Source organism: Molothrus ater, chromosome 3 (genome assembly GCF_012460135.2).
Source record: "Molothrus ater isolate BHLD 08-10-18 breed brown headed cowbird chromosome 3, BPBGC_Mater_1.1, whole genome shotgun sequence".
NCBI classification, from domain to species: Eukaryota; Metazoa; Chordata; class Aves; order Passeriformes; family Icteridae; genus Molothrus; species Molothrus ater.
The window spans coordinates 18,829,784-18,851,206 of NC_050480.2; the positions used below are offsets into that span (position 1 = coordinate 18,829,784).

Here is a 21,423-nt window from a genome sequence, read left to right on the forward strand (position 1 = left end):
CCAGGAAATTAATTTCCTAAGGGTGAAGTGGCAAGATGGATGCAGACAGATGCCAACAGACATGATTAATAAGATAAGTGCTATGTCCCCACTGACCAGCAAGAAAGAAACACAAGCTTTCCTAGGTACTGTGGGCTTTTGGAGAATGCACATCCTGGAATACAGTCAGATTGTAAGACCTCTCAACCTCATGACACAAAAGAAAAATTATTTTGACTGGGGCCATGAGCAACAGCAAGCTTTTGAGCAGATCAAGCACAAGATTGTCCATGCAGTAGCACTTGGGCCTGTCAGGACAAGACAGGATGTGAAGAATGTGCTCTACACTACAGCCACAGAGAATGGTCCTTCCTTGAGCCTCTGGCAGAAGGGACCTGGCAAGACCTGAGGCTGATCTCTTGGGTTTTGGAGTCATGCATACAGAATCTGAGGCCAGGTACACCCCAATGGAGGAAGACATTATTGCAGCTTATGAAGGGATTTGAGCTGCCTCAGAAGTACTGCACTGAAGCACAGCTCCTTCAGGTACCCTGACTACCAGTGCTGGGCTGGATATTTAAAGGAAAGGTCCCTGCAATACATCATGCCATAGATGCTGCCTGGAGTAAATGGATCACCCTCATCACAGTGGACTCAAACAGGAAACCCAAATTGTCCTGGGATCTTGGCAGTCATCGCAAACTGGTCCAAAGGCGAGAACTTTTGATTATCATCAGAAGAGGAAGAACAGGTGACACATGCTGAGGAAGCCCCACCATATAACCAGCTACCTGAAAGTAAAGGATGGTACATCCTCTTCACTGATGGATCCTGCTGTATTGTAGGGACCAGTAGGAAATGAAAAGGAGCTGTATGGAGCCCTATGTTGTGAGTTGCGGAAGCTACTGAAGGACAAGGTGGATCCAGTCAGATTGCAGAGTTGAAAATTGTTCAGCTGGCTTTGGACATTGCTGAGTAAGAGAAGTGGCCAACACTCTACCTCTACACTGACTGGTGGATGGTAGCAAACAGTCTGGGGATGGCTGGAAAGGTGGAAAAAGGCCAAACAGGCCAAACACGGTGTAGAGAAAAACCAGTCTGGGCTGCTGAAGAATGGCAAGACATCAATGCCTGGGTAGAGAAGCTGACCGTTAAAGTCTTTCATGTAGATGTTCCTGTGCTGAAGAGTCAGGCAACAATGAATAGGTGGATCAAGCTACAAAATCAAGGTGTTACAGATAAATTTGGCAACACAAGGCAAGTTGTTCCTAGCTAAATAGGCCCATGATGCCTCAGATCAGCAGGGCAGAGAGGCTACCTAAGAGCAGGCACAAGACTGGGAAGAGGATTTAACCATGGACAGTCTTCCGGGTTATCCATGATTGTGAGATGTGCTGATAGGACAAGGGGAAATGGCTTTTCAGTGATGGAGCGTAGCTTTGTACACGTCTTCCCGAAGGAATTGCAGGATGCCCTATTGTTTATTTTTTTCCCCCAACATGAATATTCTGGATGTTAGGAAAATTAATCCACAAACATCAGAGGTTTATGTCCAAAAAAGAAGACAGAGGAGTCCTTTTACTTTATTCAAGTAAAGGGAGAATCCATGGGGCATTCCTCTGGGATCTCTCAAATTTTTGGAGGACGCAGCCTCCCTTTTATCCTAATTTCCTGGCCATATTTCCCTTCACTCTTTCCCCATTGACTGAAGTACTTGAAAGGTAAAGACTTCCCAATACGCCTGATACCAAAGATTTCCCTCTAATATATAACCCTCCCTTTTAATTTTTAATTCTTACAGAATTTAGGGGGTTTTCTTCCACGTTGTTTCTTTCATCTTTCAATGTCTAATATCATTTATCAGCAAACCAAAAGTTTATTTGTAAAAGCAAATATCTTTTTCCATTCATCAATCAGTGGAATCCTTTCCATTATTTCTTTTATCTCCCAGTGCTAGTTTTATCTACCAGAAGATGCACAGCTTCTTTGTAAAGACAAATCCATTATTCCTCTCATGGGGTTGAATAAATGGGTATAAAATCTTGGGGTGAATTTGCACAGTATGTAGATGATTTGTTAATTAGCAAGTTAAGAAAGTCCTTTCCCATCCTGTGGTGATTAGGTGCAGCACACAGGCAAACCAGCACAGCAAGCTGCAGTTTGTGTCTCTGCAGCTGGCTCTTTGATTGCACCTTCTCTCCATTGGCCACACTTATACAGCCCTCTCATCTTCCACAACTCCTCCCTTTCTCTGCCCTCCTCTCCTCCCAAATATGGAGCCAAGCCCCGGCATCGTTTCCCCCTGGCTCACAGGCTGGCCATGCCTGTGAACAGCCTTGGTGTTGCAGGTAGTGTTGGCCCACTCACCTTGGCCTTCCACGGCATTCCTGGTGTGCTTTCCTAGGGTTCGTGCCAGGTTCCTCTCCCCAGAATGACCCCAGCTCTTCCTCTGAGTATCTGTGAAGTGTGACCACCTGGCACCTCAATGCCCCTTTGCTGGCTGTGAAATCTGGCTCTGCCTTAGGGCACTGGCACTCCAGTCAGGAGCCAGGAGTTTCCCTTGTCATGCTTGGGATTTCCCAGATCTGTTCCCTTAGCCCAGGCTCTCACCAGGCCCTAAATCAGCAGCCCATGTGCATTTGAGCACCACCCCAAGGTATGTGCTTTTTTCCTATCCTCTTCCAAGGCTTGAGATAGCAGGTTCTTCCAGGCCATGGTGGCTCAGAGCACTTTCCTCTCTGACCAGGCACTTTGGAGCTCTTTGGAGCCACTGCGTCCCTTTGTGCCCCCAGGCTCGTTCTGCAGGTGCGGAATATTGAAGTCTTTACCTTGCCCAGGTGTCAGAATTCAGTCAAAAAGATGGTTCCCTGTGATGATTGGCAACTTTACTTCAACCGCTAGAGGAGAGGAGTGTGGTCAGGACAGAGCAGGGTTTTGACCCTGAGGCTGCCTTTGGATCAGCAGGCATTGCCCCAGCAGGAAACACTTGCTTTGCACTGCAGCACGCCATGGAGGCTGCTCATCCTGGTGCTCAAAAAGCCCTTTAAACATTCTCTGTGCCCATGTGAGCCACAATCCAGTCATAGAAGTACTGAGTGGAGGTGTAGATTCCCGGTCGCCTTGCTCTGCCACAGCTTTTTCCCCAGCTGGTCACTCCAACAACCCACCAGTAGTCAGCATGGTTGTCCTGGCACATGAGAGGACCACCGCTGTCACCCTGCAGCAGAGCACAGAGGATTCAGGTGGTGTTGGGTGGTTCCTGTCAGCACCGAGGCTGTCTCCTTTTCTTGCACAGCCAGAACTGTCTTCAGGTGCTGGAGCTTCCAGAAGCTTGGCTGTGAATGAGTTGGGTTCTTGTAGGGTAGGGCTCTCTCTATCCTATCTGCACAGGACTCCTGGATGTGCAGAAGATGGAACATTGGCACCTGGACCTCTTCACTGCCAAGAGCCCTAGCTGGGCTTTCTGGGCTTTCTGGGCTTTCTGGCACAAGGGGAGGCCTGGGCAGGCAGGTGTGGATGGGCAGTGTGTGGGAAGTCCCCACAGCAGTCAGGGGGAGCTGGGGCTGGGAGGGTGACTGAGTGACTGGGCAAAGCAGGCCCTGGGCTGTGTTGGGGTGGTGCTTCCCTGGCTGCTGGTGCTGCTGGGGGCTGAGTGGCTCGTGGCACGTTCCTACCTGGCAGGTGTCGATGCCACCCTCTGGGTAACCAGCACACAAGTTGTGGGTGTGGATTTTCCCTGCATACCAGAAGGTGCTGTTGCACAGCTCGATATTGATGAGGTGTACCTTGGCCTCCTGCAGGTGATCACTCGGGGTTTTATCTGTGAGCATAGAAGGAAACAAGCCCCCACCAGCTCCTTTCCAGTTCTTCCCCTTGTCTGTGGAGGATCCCCTTCTGTAGGGCATAGCTTTGCCTCTACAGAGGCATGGGGATGTTGTGACCCTGCTGCCAGCCTCTGGGGAGCAGGCCAGGCCCATCTCTGTAGAGGTGTACATCCTGCTTCCTGGCTTTGTCCTCTGCTATGAGGAAGTCCAAACCATCTCCTCAGTGTGCTGAGCTGGCTCTGGAGTCCCTCTTGAGAACTCACCTCTTGCAGTGGTGGCACCCCAGCCAGCAATCCAGCAGTTACGCTCCTGTGACACTGACAACCCTAAGATAGCATCGGCCACACAGGCCAGCTGGATGTAGGGGCTGCACTCAACAGGCTTGCTCAGTTTCAGCAAAGCAATGTCATTGCTCATGGCACGTCTCTGATAGTTTTCATGAAGTAGTAGCTTCTTAATTTGGCGGACTTGTGCCCCAGGGCCCGGCTGAGTCAACTGGGTGGCCCCAATCACTACGTACACCAAGCTGCTGTTACTGGAAGGCAGATGGAGAGAGGGCTGAGAGGGAGCAGAGCCATGTGCCACAGCAGCCCAGCAGTTGCCAGATCTCTGCTTGGCAAGGCAGAGAGGGAGCAATGCTCTGGCAGGTGTGAGGGCCCTCACACGCCTTAGGCTGGGGGAATGTCAAGCTGGAGGCTGCTAGGAAGCCTTGGCATGAGCCCAGGCTTCTCCTGAGCACAGTGGCAGCTTGGCTGCCTGAGAGGAAAGGGCATGGGAGTAGCAGGTGGTGCTGCTGACAGGGCACCTGCTGGTGTTGTGGACATGTCCCCATTCCCTACCCCTTCTTACAAAATGAGGTCAAAGCAGTGGGCAGCTGTGAGGACCCACTCTGCCCTGATGAGAGACCCTCCACAGAAATGCTTTGTGCCTGGTATCCTCGGATGCTGGATGCTGACCATCCACGGCCAGGCCCCTGGCTTGGCACCTGTGCCACCCACGATGCGTGTCGTGCCGTGGTCACGACTATTGTATCCAGAGTCAGACACCATGGGTCGGAGCCCGCAGGTCCCTCTGCAAGCAGAAAGTCATTTCCATGCTGCTTCATGGCCTGCTGTGGCTCAGGCTGAGGCTCAGCCCTCTGCCCTCCCCACAAGGGCTTGCATGCACAGCAGGCCAGGGAAGTCCTTGGGGTGTGTGTCTGTCTGTGCCACCTCCTGGCTGCTGGCAAGGAACTGAGGCTTCCCATGGTAGGGTGGGAAGCTGTGGCCCAGCTTCATCCAGCTGGTGGGTCCCCTCCAGGGAGGGCTGCAATTGTTACTGTGGCTCCCTCCCTGGGCCTGGGGCCACTTACCTGCAGTTGTACTGGATGCTCTGTGAGAGCCTGGCCACGGTCAGCAGGACGAGGAGGCTAAACCAATCCATGGCTGCCAAGGCATTCCAAGTGTCAGCTGGAAGCTCTGAGGGCTCCGTGCAGCAGCACAGTCACAGCTGCACTGCCCGCAGCAGTTGCGCTGCCCATGGTGCCCTCAGCTCCGGGGCTGATGTCATGGAGGGGTGGATTCTGTACTCTGGGCACTGTGGCCTATGTCAAGGGGGTCCACTGGGGTAGGGGCAATATCAAATCAAAGAGCCATCGAATGGTTTGGGTTGGAAGGAAGCTTGGAGATGATCTATCTCCAATGCCCTGCCGTGGGCAGGGAGGGATAGCAGTAGGGATCCCAGGGAGGGATGGGGAGGGTCTTGCACTAGAATTGGTTGTCCAGAGTGTCCAGAGCTTGGCTTGAGAGCAGTCCTTGAACAAACTCATTCCAGTGCCTCAGTACCCTCACAATCCGGAATTCCTTCATATGATCTCATCTAAAGCTACCCTCTGTCCCTGTAAAGCCATTGCCCCTTGTCCTTTTAGGACCTGCCCTTGTAAGAAGGCTCTCTGCTGCTTTCTTAGGCCCCTCTTCCTGCAGGATGAGGCTGTGTAGTCCCTGGGGCAGGCAGCAGCTGAGGAATCCATTTGGGGCAGGGAGCTGGGTGTGCAGCTGCAGTGCCAGCTGCAGACTGAGCTCTGGCTGGCAGGAGCCTGGGACCAGAGGCTGTGAACTGCCCATGCTTTGCATAACAGAGGGCACAGGGAGCTGCGGCACTGGCCAGGATTTGAATGGACACTGAGCGCTGCAGCAGGAGCTGGTGGCTCTTTATGGAATGTGACATCTGCAAGTCTGCGGGGGGAATCCTGAGGCTGAATGGGTATGGAAACCTGCTCTGACTGGGTGAGAATCGCATGGGTAGGGAATCAAACAGGGCAACCATCGTCTCATTAGAGTCACCTGTGTCTCTGGAATGGTGACACAGGGGAGCTTCCTCAGCACTTTGGCAGCCCAGATGGGACCTTAGAGCCTTGCTCTTCCAAACATGCAACTGTTGGCAGGTGAGTTCACCCGGGATCTTTAGAGCAGGAAGGAGCCAAATGGGAAGTGTTACAATTTCATGTGCAAACTCTGTGTAAATTATAAGGTGCATTTGAACCTTTCTATTGTTGTGGCATTTGGTGCAGATTTGATTAAATCACTGGTAGAGGGTGGAGAAGGCATGCACAGCATGATCAGTGTAAGGCGGCCACAGAAGAGTTGTGGATACCCCCATAAGGTATGAGGTGGGGGGCCCTGAGTCTCTGCTAGGATACTCAAGTCTCTGCTCAAAGGGTTTTGGAGAGAGGTACAGGGAGAGCCTTGTGTCCCTCGTGCCAGGGTGGTAGTGCCCCTGGGCACACACAGAAGGGGGTGGAAGTCCCTTTTTGGCATGAAAAAGGAGTTTCACATCCCTTGTGATTTTTGACATGATGGGAAATATTCTTGTGGTAGATCAGAGGACACCTGTGGCTGAGCTGGTGTAACATTGACAGAAATTCTTATGGGCAGCAGATTTTGCCAAGACAGCACAGTAAACTTATGCTAGGGCGATTGGTTGACTCTAAGTTGGTCTTCTCACTGGGCAGGGTAATGGTCTTCTGCTGCCTTGAGTGACACTCTTGCACTCAGTGTCTTTAGTGAGCCGGCAGCCCCTAACTCATGTCAGGGTGGCAGGGACCAGTACAAATGTTGGGCTGTTCTTCTCAGCAAAGCCCGTCTGGATTAACACAAAGGGAAGAGTGCTACCTGCTGTGAGGCAGGACTCCATTGGCCTGGGAGCCAAGAGAATGTAGTTGGCACATGTCTTCCCCAAGGCATTCCAAGATCCTCTACCATTCCACCCACCTCCCCCCGCCCCCCCCCCTGCCCCCTGCAGCCCTCAGTATCAAAATTTGATTGAAAGGGTTTAAAATTAGGGCAAAATTTGTACAGTTTTTAGATGATTTGTTAATTAGCAAGTTAAGAAATTTCTTTCCCATCCTGTGGTGATTAGGTGCAGCACACAGGCAAACCAGCACAGCAAGCTGCAGTTTGTGTCTCTGCAGCTGGCTCTTTGATTGCACCTTCTCTCCATTGGCCACACTTATACAGCCCTCTCATCTTCCACAACTCCTCCCTTTCTCTGCCCTCCTCTCCTCCCAAATATGGAGCCAAGCCCCGGCATCGTTTCCCCCTGGCTCACAGGCTGGCCATGCCTGTGAACAGCCTTGGTGTTGCAGGTAGTGTTGGCCCACTCACCTTGGCCTTCCACGGCATTCCTGGTGTGCTTTCCTAGGGTTCGTGCCAGGTTCCTCTCCCCAGAATGACCCCAGCTCTTCCTCTGAGTATCTGTGAAGTGTGACCACTTGGCACCTCAATGCCCTTTTGCTGGCTGTGAAATCTGGCTCTGCCTTAGGGCACTGGCACTCCAGTCAGGAGCCAGGAGTTTCCCTTGTCATGCTTGGGATTTCCCAGATCTGTTCCCTTAGCCCAGGCTCTCACCAGGCCCTAAATCAGCAGCCCATGTGCATTTGAGCACCACCCCAAGGTATGTGCTTTTTTCCTATCCTCTTCCAAGGCTTGAGATAGCAGGTTCTTCCAGGCCATGGTGGCTCAGAGCACTTTCCTCTCTGACCAGGCACTTTGGAGCTCTTTGGAGCCACTGCGTCCCTTTGTGCCCCCAGGCTCGTTCTGCAGGTGCGGAATATTGAAGTCTTTACCTTGCCCAGGTGTCAGAATTCAGTCAAAAAGATGGTTCCCTGTGATGATTGGCAACTTTACTTCAACCGCTAGAGGAGAGGAGTGTGGTCAGGACAGAGCAGGGTTTTGACCCTGAGGCTGCCTTTGGATCAGCAGGCATTGCCCCAGCAGGAAACACTTGCTTTGCACTGCAGCACGCCATGGAGGCTGCTCATCCTGGTGCTCAAAAAGCCCTTTAAACATTCTCTGTGCCCATGTGAGCCACAATCCAGTCATAGAAGTACTGAGTGGAGGTGTAGATTCCAGGCTGCTTTGCTCTGCCACAGCCTCTTCCCCAGCTGGTCACTCCAACAACCCAGAAGAAGTCGCTGTCTTTCTCCTGGCACATGAGAGGACCACCGCTGTCACCCTGCAGCAGAGCACAGAGGATTCAGGTGGTTATGGGTAGCCTGTGCCAGCACTGGGGCTGTCTCCTTTTCTCTCACAGCCCATGCCAGAGCTGTATCCAGGCACTTGAGCCTCCAGAAATCTAACTGCAAGTAGCTTGGGGTCCTGTAGGGTAGGGCTCTCTCTGTCCTCTCTGCACAGGGCTTCTGGATGTGCAAAGGATGGAACATTGGCACCTGGACCTCTGGGCTACAAGGAGCCCTAGCTGGGCTTTCTGGGCTTTCTGGCACAAGGGGAGGCCTGGGCAGGCAGGTGTGGATGAGCAGTGTGTGGGAAGCCCCCACAGCAGTCACAGGGAGCTGGGGCTGGGAGGGTGAGTGAGTGGCCGGGCAAAGCAGGCCCTGGGCTGTGTTGGGGTGGTGCTTCCCTGGCTGCTGGTGCTGCTGGGGGCACGTTCTTACCTGGCAGGTGTCAATGCGGCCCTGTGGGTAACCAGCACACACATTGTGGGTATGGACTTTCCCTGCATACCAGCCAGTGCTGTTGCAGAGCTGGACATCGATGAGCTGGACCTTGGCCTCTTGTAGGACATCACTTGAGTTTTGAGCTGTGAGCAGAGAAAGGAATGATCCCCCTGTAGGTCCTTGCCAATTCTGCTCTGCTGCTTTAGGGGGATCTCCTTTCCCAGGGTTTGGCTTTGCTTCTACAGAGGCACTGGGGCACTGTGACCCTGCTGCCAGCCTTTGGGGAGCAGGCCATGCCCAAATCTGTAGAGGTGTACATCCTGCAGCCTGGGTTTGGCCTCTGGTCTGGGGAAGCCCATGCCTCCTCCTCAGAGGGCTGAGCTTGCTCTGGAGTCTCTCTTGGGAACTCACCTCTTGCAGCAGTGGCACCCCAGCCGGCCACCCAGCAGTTTTGCAGCTCTGACAGGCTTAGGGCGGGGTCAGCCACACAGGCCACCTGGACATAGGGGCTGCAGTCAACAGGCTTGCTCAGTTTCAGCAAGGCAATGTCATTACTTTTGTCACTTGGGTTATAGTTTTCATGACGTATTAACTTCTTAATCCGTCTCAGTTGTGCTCCAGGTCCTGGCTTAGTCAACTGGGTGGCCCCAATCACCAGATACACCACGCCAATTTTCCTGGAAAGTACATGGAGAGAGGGCTGAGAGGGAGCAGAGCCATGTGCCACAGCAGCCCAGCAGTTGCCAGACCTCTGCTTGGCAAGGCAGAGAGGGAGCAACGCTCTGGCAGGTGTGAGTGTCTCCACACATCTTAGGCTGGGGGAATGTGAAGCTGGAGGCTGCTAGGAAGCCTTGGCATGAGCCCAGGCTTCTCCTGAGCACTGTGGCAGCCTGGCTGCCTGAGAGGAAAGGGCATGAGCGTAGCAGGTGATGCTGCTGACACGGAACCTGCCGGTGTTATGGAGATGTCCCCATTTCTGGCATCTTTTTACCTGATGGGGTCAAAGCAGTGGGCTGCTGTGAGGACCCACTCTGCAGTGATGAGAGACCCTCCACACAGGTGTCTTGTGCCTGGTATTGCAGGATGTTTAAGGCTGACGATCCAGGGCCAGGCCCCTGGCTTGGCATCTGCACCACCCACGACGCGTGTTGTACCGTCGTCGTGATCCAGGTACTCATACTCATACACCATGGGTCGGAGCCCACATATCCCTCTGCAAGCAGAAAGTCATTTCCATGCTGCTTCATGGCCTCTGTGGCTCAGGCTGAAGCTCAGCCCTCTGCCCTCCCCACAAGGGCTTGCACGCACAACAGGCCAGGGAAGCCCATGGGGGGTGTGTGTGTGTCCGTGCCAGCACCTGGCTGCTGGCAAGGAACTGAGGCTTCCCATGGTAGGGTGGGAAGCTGTGGCCTGGCCATGGGGGACAGGCACGTCCCCTCCAGGGAAGGCCGCAAGTGTTGCCATGGCTCCTTCCCTGGGCCTGGGGCCACTTACCCGCAGTTGTCCCATGTCCCGTGTGCCAGCCCAGCCACGGTCAGCAGGACGAGGAGGCTGAGCCAATTCATGGCTGCCAGAGGCACGTGTCAGCTGCAAGCACTGAGAGCTCCGTGCAGCAGCACAGTCACAGCCGCACTGCCCGCAGCAGCTGCGCTGCCCGTGGTGCCTCGGGGCTGATGTCACAGGGCAGGGGGTTCTGTGTTCCAGGCACCATGGGGTTCTGTAGCACAGGGACCCACTGGGGGAGGGGAAAAATGGAATCGGTGAGCCACAAAATGGTTTGGTATGGAAGGGACCTTGGTGATCATTTAGCTCCAACCCCCTTGCCTTGGGCACAGAGGGATGGCCTTCACTAGAACCAGTTGTCTGGAGCCTGGCTCAGAAGTTGTACTTGAACAGTTTGAGGAATGGGGCATCCACAGGTGCTCTGGGCAACCCGTGCCTTTGCCTCAGTACTGTCACAATCAAGATTTCCTTCCTCTGATCCCAGCTGAATCTGCCCTTATTGTAGCACAACGTGGGAATAATGAGCATTTGACTCCATGATTGCAGAAGGCTGATCAATTGCTTTATTATACTATACTATACTATAACATACTATTAAGAAAAACCCATTGCCCATGCCAGACTGTCATGACACACACATGGATCCAATTGGTCAATGCATCCAAAATACCATCAGCAGAGTTCAATTTAAAAAATCAGCCTTTGGTAAAAAAATCTCCATAACACATTCCACATGTGCACAACAACAGGTGCAGAAAGTGCAGATAAGAATTGTTTCTCATTCTTTTCTCTGAGCTTTCCCACAGCTTCCCAGGAAAAGCCTCGGAGAAAGCTATGTCTCTCTCTGTTTAGAGGATATGTGATCACCAATACCGTCTGTCCCTGTAAAGCCATTGCCCCTTGTCCTTTTAGGACCTGCCCTTGTAAGAAGGCTCTCTGCTGCTTTCTTAGGCCCCTCTTCCTGCAGGATGAGGCTGTGCAGTCCCTGGGGCAGGCAGCAGCTGAGGAATCCATTTGGGGCAGGGAGCTGGGTGTGCAGCTGCAGTGCCAGCTGCAGACTGAGCTCTGGCTGGCAGGAGCCTGGGACCAGAGGCTGTGAACTGCCCACGCTTTGCATAACAGAGGGCACAGGGAGCTGCGGCACTGGCCAGGATTTGAATGGACACTGAGCGCTGCAGCAGGAGCTGGTGGCTCTTTATGGAATGTGACATCTGCAAGTCTGCGGGGGGAATCCTGAGGCTGAATGGGTATGGAAACCTGCTCTGACTGGGTGAGAATCGCATGGGTAGGGAATCAAACAGGGGCAACCATCGGCTCGTTGGAACCACCTGTGTCTCTGGAATGGTGACACAGGGGAGTTTCCTCAGTACTTTGGCAGCCCAGATGGGACCTAATGGCACCACTGCTGGAGTATCTGTCAAGAGCCTTGGTGTTGCAGGTAGTGTTGGCCCACTCACCTTGGCCTTCCACGGCATTCCTGGTGTGCTTTCCTAGGGTTCCTGCCAGGTTCCTCTCCCCAGAATGACCCCAGCTCTTCCTCTGAGTATCTGTGAAGTGTGACTTCCTGGCACCTCAATGCCCCTTTGCTGGCTGTGAAATCTGGCTCTGCCTTAGGGCACTGGCACTCCAGTCAGGAGCCAGGAGTTTCCCTTGTCATGCTTGGGATTTCCCAGATCTGTTCCCTTAGCCCAGGCTCTCACCAGGCCCTAATCAGCAGCCCATGTGCATTTGAGCACCACGTGTCTGCTTTTTTCCTATCCCTTTCCTAGGCTTGATATACTAAGTTTCTCCAGGCCATGGTGGCTCAGAGCACTTTCCTCTCTGACCAGGCACTCTGGCTGTGAGTGGCTCTTTGGAGCTACTCTGTCCTTTTGTGCCTGGCACATCTGCCCTCATGCTCATTCTGCAGTTGCCAATTGTGGCAGTCCTCACTTTGCCCAGGAGTTGGAATTGCACTGATAAGATGGTTCCCTGTGAACAGAGGCAACTTTACTTCAACAACTAAGTCATTTCCAGTGTCTGCGAGCACACAGGAGTGTGGTCAGGATAGAGCAGGGTTTTGACCCTGAGGCTGCCTTTGGATCAGCAAGCATTTCCCCAGCAGAAAGTACATGTTCTGCACTGCAACGTGCTCTGGATTCTGCCCATCCAGCTGTTCAGGAAGCACTTCCAAATGGGCTCAGGCCCATCTGGGCCAGAATCCAGTCATAGAAGTACTGAGTGGAGGTGTAGACTCCGGGCAGCTTTGCTCTGGCGCAGCCTTTTCCCCAGCTGGTCACTCCGATGACCCACCAGGAGTCAGCGTTGTTGTCCTGGCACATGAGAGGACCACCGCTGTCACCCTGCAGCAGAGCACAGAGGATTCAGGTGGTGATGGGTGGCTCTGTCAGCACTGGGGCTGTCTCCTTCTCTCTCACAGCCCATGCCAGAACTGTATTCGGGTGCCTGAGCCTCCAGAAGCTTAGCTGTGAATGGCTTGGGGTCCTGTAAATTAGCGCTCTCTCTGTCCTCTCTGAAGAGGACTCCTGGATGTGCAAAGGATGGAACATTGGCACCTGTACCTCTGGGCTACAAGGAGCCCTAGCTGGGCTTTCTGGGCTTTCTGGCACAAGGGGAGGCCTGGGCAGGCAGGTGTGGATGAGCAGTGTGTGGGAAGCCCCCACAGCAGTCACAGGGAGCTGGGGCTGGGAGGGTGAGTGAGTGGCCGGGCAAAGCAGGCCCTGGGCTGTGTTGGGGTGGTGCTTCCCTGGCTGCTGGTGCTGCTGGGGGCTGAGTGGCTCGTGGCACGTTCCTACCTGGCAGGTGTCGATGCCGCCCTCTGAGTAACCAGCACACAAGTTGTAGGTGTGGATTTCCCCTGCATTCCAGCCAGTGCTGTTGCAGAGCTGGATATCGATGAGCTGGACCTTGGCCTCCTGGAGGTGATCACTTGAGTCTTCATCTGTGAGCAGAGAAAGGAATGAGCTCCCAGCCGCTCCTTGCCAGTTCTCCCCTTCCCCTGCATGGAGGGGATACCCTTTCCTTGGTAGCTTTGCCTCTGCAGAGGCACTGGGGTTCTGTGACCCTGCTACCAGCCTTTGGAGAGCAGTCCAGGCCCATCTCTGCAGAGGTGTACATCCTGCAGCCTGGGTATGGCGTCTGCTCTGGGGAAGCCCAAGCTGTCTCCTCAGTGTGATGAGCTAGCTCTGCAGGCAGAAGTCTCTCTTGGGAACTCACCTCCTTCTGAGGTTAAACCCCAACCAGCAATCCAGCAGTTTTGCAGCTCTGAGACTCTTAGGGTGGGGTCAGCCACACAGGCCAACTGGATGTAAGGGCTGCACTGGACAGGCTCATTCAGTTCTAGCAAGGCAATATCATTACTTATATCACTTCTCTTGTATTTTTTGTGACGAAATAGCTTCTTAATCTTCCGCACTTGTGCCCCAGGGCCCAGCTGAGTCAACTGGGTGGCCCCAATCACCACATTCAAGATGCCGATTTTCCTGAAAGGAAGATGAAGAGGGGCTGTGAGGGAGCAGAGCCATGTGCCACAGCAGCCCAGCAGTTGCCAGATCTCTGCTTGGCAAGGCAGAGAGGGAGCAATGCTCTGGCAGGTGTGAGGGCCCTCACACGCCTTAGGCTGGGGGAATGTCAAGCTGGAGGCTGCTAGGAAGCCTTGGCATGAGCCCAGGCTTCTCCTGAGCACTGTGGCAGCCTGGCTGCCTGAGAGGAAAGGGCATGGGAGTAGCAGGTGGTGCTGCTGGCAGGGCACCTGCTGGTGTTGTGGACATGTCCCCATTCCCTGCTCCTCCTTACTTGATCCTGTCAAAGCAGTGGGCTGCTGTGAGGACCCACTCTGCACTGACGAGGGACCCTCCACACCAATGCTTTGAGCCTGGTATCCTCGGATGCTGGATGCTGACCATCCATGGCCAGGCCCCTGGCTTGGCACCTGTGCCACCCACAATACGTGTCATGCCGTCATCATGAGGTATGGAGTCAGACACCATGGGTCGGAGGCCGCAAGTCCATCTGCAAGCAGAAAGCCATTTCCATGCTGCTTCATGGCCTGCTGTGGCTCAGGCTGAAGCTCAGCCCTCTGCCCTCCCCACAAGGGCTTGCACGCACAGCAGGCCAGGGAAGTCCATGGGGTGTGTGTCTGTCTGTGCCACCTCCTGGCTGCTGGCAAGGAACTGAGGCTTCCCATGGTAGGGTGGGAAGCTGTGGCCTGGCCATGGGGGACAGGCACGTCCCCTCCAGGGAAGGCCGCAAGTGTTGCCATGGCTCCTTCCCTGGGCCTGGGGCCACTTACCCGCAGTTGTCCCATGTCCCGTGTGCCAGCCCAGCCACGGTCAGCAGGACGAGGAGGCTGAGCCAATTCATGGCTGCCAGAGGCACGTGTCAGCTGCAAGCACTGAGAGCTCCATGCAGCAGCACAGTCACAGCCGCACTGCCCGCAGCAGCTGCGCTGCCCGTGGTGCCCCAGGGCTGATGTCACGGAGAGGTGGGTTCCACGTTCTGGGCAGTGTGGGGATCCGTGGCTTGGGGGTCATGGAGGGTGGAACAACATTGAATCAAAGAACCATAGAATGTTTTGGGGTACAAGGGACCTTGGAGATCCTCTAGGTCTGACCCTCCTGCCATTGGCAGAGAGGGATAGCTTGTACTAGATGCTGTTGCTCAGACCCTGGCTCAGAAACTTGTTCTCATGCACTCTGAGTGTTGGGGCATCCACAGTTGCTCTGGGCAACCCATTTTGGTGCCTCCACAACCTCATAGACAAGAATTTCTTCCTAATATCTTATCTAAACCTACCCTCTCTCCTTTTGAAGCCTTTCCCTTTTGTAATTTTTTGTGTTGAGCCCAAATAAATCATTACCTGGATTTTATACAGTGTAAATCTGTATATAGCCTAATTATCTATTTTTGTAAACTGCATTAAGACCTTTGTTCAGCAGCATGTATTCCAATGCAAATTATTATTCTTACTGGAAATGTATTGTTAATTTTGGCTATTAAGTGTTTATCTGAATGTCTTTAGGAACTTCGCTTAAAATTATGTCAGATGTTTTTCAAAACATAGTTTTGTTTTCTGTAGCCATCCATATATGTATAATGAATCATTAAAAATTTGGAACTATTGAACTTCTAATAAACACACGAAGGGTTATTGCATAGCCCAAGTGTTAATATGAGTCTATATGCACTCAAGACCGTCTTGAAATATCAGGTTATTTGCTGAGTATTCATTGCCTTATTTTATGCTTTCATTGGTATCTTGGTAGTTTTTAACTTGACTTCATATACAGCAAACCAGACAGAGATATGACAGTCTTACACTGTTCACTATTCTCTAATGAGGAAAGTTTTCATAATGTCATGAAAGCTTCACTAAAGAATGACAAACCATGTTGTTAATGTAATTTCTTCCATACTCTTTATTAATTCAGTTGACATTACTAGTGACTGTGCATGTTACAATTCTAAAATGTCATTAAATAGTTTTCTTTACAGGCTTTATAAGTTTACTTAGAGCGTCTGCAAATTCACCAGCCTCTTGTCTCAACTTTTCCCACACTGTGACCTTGTTTTTGAAGAGGATCCTTCCTATTACTACAGATCATTTAATTCTATGCTTGTTCAGAAAAACAGTATTGAACAACTCTCTATTGAATAACCACAGGATTATTCATCTGCTTAAATTCAAGTCTAACCTGTGTATTGCCTGAGGAGCCACAGATTTGAAATGTAAACATAAAATGTTCTTGTAGTTGCCAAGGGCAAAATTACTGAGCCCTGATTACTTGTCCTGGGTACAGAGGAAAAGACAGATGGAGTTTCTAGCACTCTTTAATTCAATACCACCTAGCTCATTGTGGGGCCATGGTATTAGCAGGAAATCTCGGGTCCTGGAAGCAGAAAGCTCCTCATCTTTCTGCCAGGCTTGCGAAAGGGGCTGGGACTGCGTGGCTGCTCAGCACCCAGATAAAGCCACCATGGCCACTGTAGAGTCCCATTGCTGCCACCTCAGGTATATTTTATATAGAATGAACTATTCATTATGACATATTAGTAGATGAAAGATCTTAACTAATACAAAAGTTAAAACTACTAGTAGTGTATAGTACAGGGTAATATAGGGCACTGTATCAAAGCAATTATATTAAAGCTAGCAAAAAGAAACAATGCCAGGCTCTCTCTCTTCAGGAAGTGTTTGTGTTTGTTCCATGCTGAATACCCTCTTGTGGGTATTGCCTCTTTTGTGCCCTCTTTTATTTGTACTGCATTTATTACAAGCTTTTCAGTAAAATTGTGATTCCTGCTAGTGTTTTGTCACTTGCTGGAAGAGGGTGGAGGAGGAGATGCAGTTCAGTGGGGTTAACTTTCCCGCTAGGTTTTAAACCAGCACATCACTACAACAAAATAGAACAGCTGAAGACATCAAAAAGTTGTCAGCGTAAATTAAAGCCAGTTTCTTTCTCACAAGAGATTTTCTGGCCTTGATAACCAGAGACTGTTATAGTCTCTGCCTTTAGGGCAATCCAACTGGAGCCCATTTGGCATGAAACTTCTCTTAGTAAAAATTTGTTTCATCTTAGAAGGTATTTAAGGACCACGTAGAAGACCTAGACCACAAACCAAACTTGCAGAATAACTTGGACTTTCTCAGTTATTTCTGCTTTTCTCAGTTATATCTGCTTTTAGCTACATAAGACACACATTGCTATCTATCACATAAAAGAGCCCTGTGAGAAAACAAGGAAGAGTTCTTATATACATATATGTATATATATGTGTGTGTGTATGTGTAAACATATAAAGGCTAGTCAAGTAAATCCATTAAAAATTTGTCAAGTCTTATGCATAGGGGAATTTCTATTTCCTCAGGGTCCAGAAAACATCCCTTGGTGTTCTTCCCACACATTCTTTTTTCTCCTTACCTGAAGAGGAGGTTTTGGAGGCTGCAGGTCAGCTATCAGCATTGTACCAATGTCACTTCACAGCAAATCTCAATCATCATAATTGCTGCTGTCTCTCAGATGCTGCAGTGTTCAGAGAAGGAAAAGAAATGGGTTGACATTAAATCTAAATAAAAGCTTTGTATTTGCAAGAGCCATCAAGACTGAAAGGAACCCTGTGCATAAAAGGTGTTTTCTATTCATCGAAGTAACATGGGGGTTTTGGGCTGTGCTGGTTCAATATTAGGTCTAGAAGGTAAAATCCAGCTGAGGGAGTTGGGGTGTTTAGCCTGGAAAAAAGGATGTTCAGAGATGATCTCATAGCTCTCTACAGCTACTTGAGAGGAGCTTGTGGAATGGTGGGCGATGGCACTTTTTTCCCAGGCAGCTAGAAACAGGACAAGATTAAATAGCCTCAAGCTGCGCCAGGGAAGGTTAGGTCGGTCGTCAGGAGGGAATTCGTTCCAGAAAGCGCGACTGAATATGGCAATGGCGCGCCCTGGAGGGCGGTGCCCTTAGCGCTCCCCCCTCAGCACCTCCCCTTCGGGCCCGCCCCCCGTGGCGCATGCGCCGTGCGCGGGGCCGCGCCGGGCCGGAGGGAAGTGTCCGAGCGTTTCCGGGTTGGGTGGCGGCCGCGGCTCTACCGGCGACGGGAGCATGTCCTGCGCCCTTGTGCCCTTCGCCCACTTCCAGGACCTGGAGTTGGCCCGCGACTTCCTGAGCCCGCACCGCCGCCAGGGCAGCGCCGCGGCTGGCAAAGAGAGCGGTGAGTCCGGCCCCCGGTGCGGGGCTGTGCCCGCCGCCCCCGCGGGGCCCGTCCGGCCGCGGGGCTGTCTGTCTGTCCCTGCGGGCCCTGCGCTCGCTCGGCGCCGCGCTGCCAGCGCCGGCCCGCTGGCGGGGGGCCGTGTTATCCGAGTGTTCGGGGTCGCTCCTGTGGCGCAGGGTGGGTGTTTCGCCATAGCTGCCACATCTCCACCTGCAAAGTCGGACTTTCCTGGCGTCCAGAAGTTTCAGGTGCGCAGCTGTTCGCAGGCGTCACTCCTTATCCCGTAGTGTGGAGGTGAAGTTCTTTGGCTACTGACCTTGCGTGCCCCAAACTTCAAAAGTTTGTAGGTTTCTTGCTGGGAGTGCACCTGCCTGAAGACGCTCTCCTAAAGACAACACGTTGTGCATGCAAGGTTATCTAGGAGCGCAGAACGTGCTGAAAGTGTACTAAAGGTTTAGCTTGGCAGCTTAAATTAAAAGACCAACGAATCCTAAAGCAGTTACAGTCTGAAATTGTGGACCAGGTTTCTGCTGTGTGAGGCAGTGCAGGCTGAGCTGCCTGACACAGAAGCTGTGTTTTCAAGAGATCCATGTCCCAGCTAGAAACCACAAGGAATTAAAACACTTGTATTTGTTATTGCATACTGTGTTAACTGTATGGTGTGTGTATATAGATGTAAACCCCCCAAAATACACAAACTATTGCTGGGTGATGTTTTTTGGTTTCTGGCAACAGTAGGGAAGGAAAGTGTTTGAAGAGGTTAATGAGGATGCTTGTAAATAATCCTCACAGCTGTGGACAGAGCTTTAAGAGAAAACATCGAGGTGCTTATTTTAAAAGTCTAAAGTGCCTGTGGGGGAATTAGAAGAGGGGAGACCATAGGATGGTTTGTGTTTGGACTGACCTTTAAAGTTAATCTAGTCCAACCCTCCTGCCATGGGCTGGGACACTTTTCACCAGACCAGGCTGCTCAAAGCCCTATCCAGCCTGTCTTTGAGCACTTCCAGAGATTGGGCATCCACAGCTTCTCTGAGCAACCTGTTCTAGTTCCTCATCTTCTTTATTATTAAAAAATTAAACTTCATAATATACGATAGAAATCCGTTCCCCATTTAAAGCCATTGGTCCTTATCCTGAAACTAGTGGTCTTGTTAAAAAGATGACACAACAATTGTTAAAAACCTTTAAAAGTACATTATATGTTCATTTAATTAATTTTGCCACTAAAACTTTTGGGAGTAAACAGTTTTCTGCTGCTGCTGTTTTGTAACTCCAACAGTTTTTGAAAAATGCATAACAAGTTCCACATGGCTTTTCTTTTGTATCATTTGTATCTAAAGAAAAGATTCTGAAGCAGAAGGCTTTGGTTAGTATCTCTTGAATTCTGAAGATAAAAGCAGAGACTTTGTGTTTGTGTTTCTAAAAGTAGGTGTTGAAAGAAATTAAATTTTTTTTCTCTTATTTGATGATACATGAGAGGTGTTTGTGTAAAAAAAATTGGCTATTTTATTGAAGTGGATTTGTCAAGTTGCAGCCATAAAGAGAGAATGTTTAGTATGTTGTAAAACTACCAAAATAATAGAAGCAAAGAAGAATGCATGGCTGCTGTTCCATTTTAATGAGTTGGCTGTCTTCTGGACTATTTTTATATTTGCTTATTCAGTCATTGAAGAAGAAGTGAGTGTTTTTCAAAATAATACTCATTTAGATTCATTGAAATCTTTTGGATTTATGCCTGTAATTTTTTGCTACCACAGCTGTTTTCATGGTTGAGGAAAAATAAGTATAAATGTCAGCAAGTGAGAGTTCCTAGAGTGGTTTAGACATAAGATTGTAACTTAGTGAGTTTTGAAGCAGAAATTCTTGATGCATTTGTGTTTCACAAGGGGGAAGTGCTGCTCCAACTTGCCTTGGTATCTTAAATTAGAAGTGAGTATATTGTGCTTTTCATCAGGGAATGCTTTGCTAAAAGCTCTTCTGTTGACAGAATGTACTGTTTTAAAACAGTAGTTTAATAAGGTTGCATGTTTAAAATATTTATATTTTATATTTTTTGCTCTACAGGGGAAAAAATAAATTCTAGGGTTTTTTGCTAATAAGTCCAACAAGAAGATGTTAATTTGCTTTCAAATCAAACTTTAGTTCTCAACTTAAGCGGTGCTAATTTTTATGCAAACAATTACATAAATACTAGCAAGCACATGTCAAAACTCTTAAGTATTTTTTTTTACCTGAGGATGAGAACCTTTCATCTGCTTTCTTGTTTTTAAAGCTAAGCTTCATTTGTGTGAAAACTCTTGCTAGTATATTAAGGTTGTAATTACAAATTATGTCTACCTTTGGAAAATAGATATATATTAAATATTTTTATATAACAAAGTGCATTTGAGTTAACAAATTATTTATTCATAACTTAATGTTTCAATTGTTAGTAGAATTTTCAAGAATTCCTGTCAGGTTTTGGATAACAAGTGTTTTTGAACAGATGCCTCTGGAATCTTCAATGTGTGGGGTTTAGGATTTTTAGTGGAGGCTGTAGGCCTTGTCTTTTTTTGTTTCTTAGTTATAGGGCAAGTAAGTTTTTAATGCTGTTTTAACTTTGGCCATATTTTAGGTCTAACAGAACTAACCAAAGTATTTTCTGTGAATGTATTTGCTGCAATAAAATTTAGGGTTATTATTGTAAAAGCAGTAACATTTTAAATGAAGAGAATTTGCTTGCTTCAGAAAATGCAGGCAGTATACATTTCTAAATCATGATATGATACTGTGACTTTAGTCCAGTTTTGAAGTTAGATGTCTTTGAGTAAAAAACCTGTAACTTGACTTCTTGTATTTAAAACAGTGTATTTCATTTATATAAAAGCTAATCTAGCTTGTCAATTTCAAATTTAACTTGAAAGGCTTAGCAAAGTGTTGCATATATTAAAAATACAGGTGTAGGTAAGTAAAAAAAACTGGATTTTTATTACAAGGGGACTTGATTTTTTTCCCCTTTCTTTGTACAGGTAAGCATTTAAACACATTCTACAGTAGAACAAGATGAAGGAAAGCATCCTATCAACTACAACTTCACTTAAGTTTTTCCTGTAGCCCAACAGGTTGTCTTGTTTGTGCAAAGGATACACTTGTCTGGTAAACTGGGAGGAAAAGAAAGCTGTCCTCCTCCTCTGAGCTTTGTGTGAAGTCACTTCTGCAGGTGCCTGTATCCTGCTCACTCAGTAAACACTGGAAGAAAGGGTTTGTGCGCTTTGTGCTTGTGTTATGCAATCATCTGTTAAAGTTGCCACTGATGCCATGCTGGAATAATGTAAGAAATGGTCAAAGACTGCTTGAGCTGACCATTGATCTGCCATGAAGCAAAATATAGCTACTTTTTATTGTCAATATTGGAATAAAATAACAGGTGTTGCATTGGATCTTGGCTCTCGTGCTTTAAGTAAATAAACCTGGTGTTACAGAGTGAGCTGGTTAAAGATA

At 49.7% G+C, this 21,423-nt stretch overlaps 4 protein-coding genes across 5 annotated transcripts in view; 1 reads left to right on the top strand and 3 right to left on the bottom strand.

Moving 5' to 3' along the window:
- Window positions 1-3,010: 3,010 nt before the first annotated feature.
- On the bottom strand, window positions 3,011-4,927 carry LOC118700201 (acrosin-like). The gene is given in 4 exon segments (XM_036404593.2): window positions 3,011-3,196; window positions 3,654-3,799; window positions 4,067-4,338; window positions 4,653-4,927. Coding segments are annotated over 4 exon segments (804 nt in total). The 5' UTR covers window positions 4,853-4,927.
- A 3,193-nt stretch (window positions 4,928-8,120) lies between these two features.
- LOC118700200 (acrosin-like) lies at window positions 8,121-10,301 on the bottom strand. The gene is made up of 5 exons (XM_036404591.2): window positions 10,231-10,301; window positions 9,728-9,949; window positions 9,148-9,413; window positions 8,734-8,879; window positions 8,121-8,294 (listed from the first exon to the last, which is right to left on the bottom strand). Exons 1-5 carry the CDS (start codon window positions 10,299-10,301, stop codon window positions 8,121-8,123), a joined length of 879 nt encoding a protein of 292 aa, XP_036260484.2.
- Window positions 10,302-12,027: 1,726 nt separating this feature from the next.
- On the bottom strand, window positions 12,028-14,601 carry LOC118700220 (acrosin-like). Its single transcript, XM_036404625.1, has 5 exons — window positions 14,531-14,601; window positions 14,035-14,250; window positions 13,456-13,721; window positions 13,035-13,180; window positions 12,028-12,581 (listed from the first exon to the last, which is right to left on the bottom strand). The coding sequence occupies exons 1-5, from the start codon at window positions 14,599-14,601 to the stop codon at window positions 12,396-12,398; spliced, it is 885 nt and encodes a 294-aa protein (XP_036260518.1). The 3' UTR covers window positions 12,028-12,395.
- A 3,202-nt stretch (window positions 14,602-17,803) lies between these two features.
- Window positions 17,804-21,423, top strand: part of RAB3GAP2 (RAB3 GTPase activating non-catalytic protein subunit 2) — a 43,885-nt gene continuing 40,265 nt past the window's right edge. For both annotated transcript variants that reach the window (XM_036404614.1, XM_036404615.2), the window contains exon 1: window positions 17,804-17,943. In XM_036404614.1, the coding sequence (XP_036260507.1) occupies window positions 17,835-17,943 (109 nt within the window). In that variant the 5' untranslated portion in view covers window positions 17,804-17,834. The remainder of the gene's footprint in view (window positions 17,944-21,423) is intronic.

What these genes read in the sequence shown, in the direction of transcription:
- LOC118700200 (XM_036404591.2), bottom strand. Translation starts at nt 10,301, where the DNA reads ATGAATTGGCTCAGCCTCCTCGTCCTGCTGACCGTGGCTGGGCTGGCA. An exon ending in CACTGCTTTGACCCCATCAG is followed by an intron (nt 9,414 to 9,727) that starts GTAAAAAGATGC and finishes TGTACTTTCCAG; the next exon opens with GAAAATTGGCGTGGTGTATC. An exon ending in GCCGCATTGACACCTGCCAG is followed by an intron (nt 8,295 to 8,733) that starts GTAAGAACGTGC and finishes GCTCTGCTGCAG; the next exon opens with GGTGACAGCGGTGGTCCTCT.
- LOC118700220 (XM_036404625.1), bottom strand. Translation starts at nt 14,601, where the DNA reads ATGAATTGGCTCAGCCTCCTCGTCCTGCTGACCGTGGCTGGGCTGGCA. An exon ending in GGGTTTAACCTCAGAAGGAG is followed by an intron (nt 13,181 to 13,455) that starts GTGAGTTCCCAA and finishes CTCTGCTCACAG; the next exon opens with ATGAAGACTCAAGTGATCAC. An exon ending in GCGGCATCGACACCTGCCAG is followed by an intron (nt 12,582 to 13,034) that starts GTAGGAACGTGC and finishes GCTCTGCTGCAG; the next exon opens with GGTGACAGCGGTGGTCCTCT.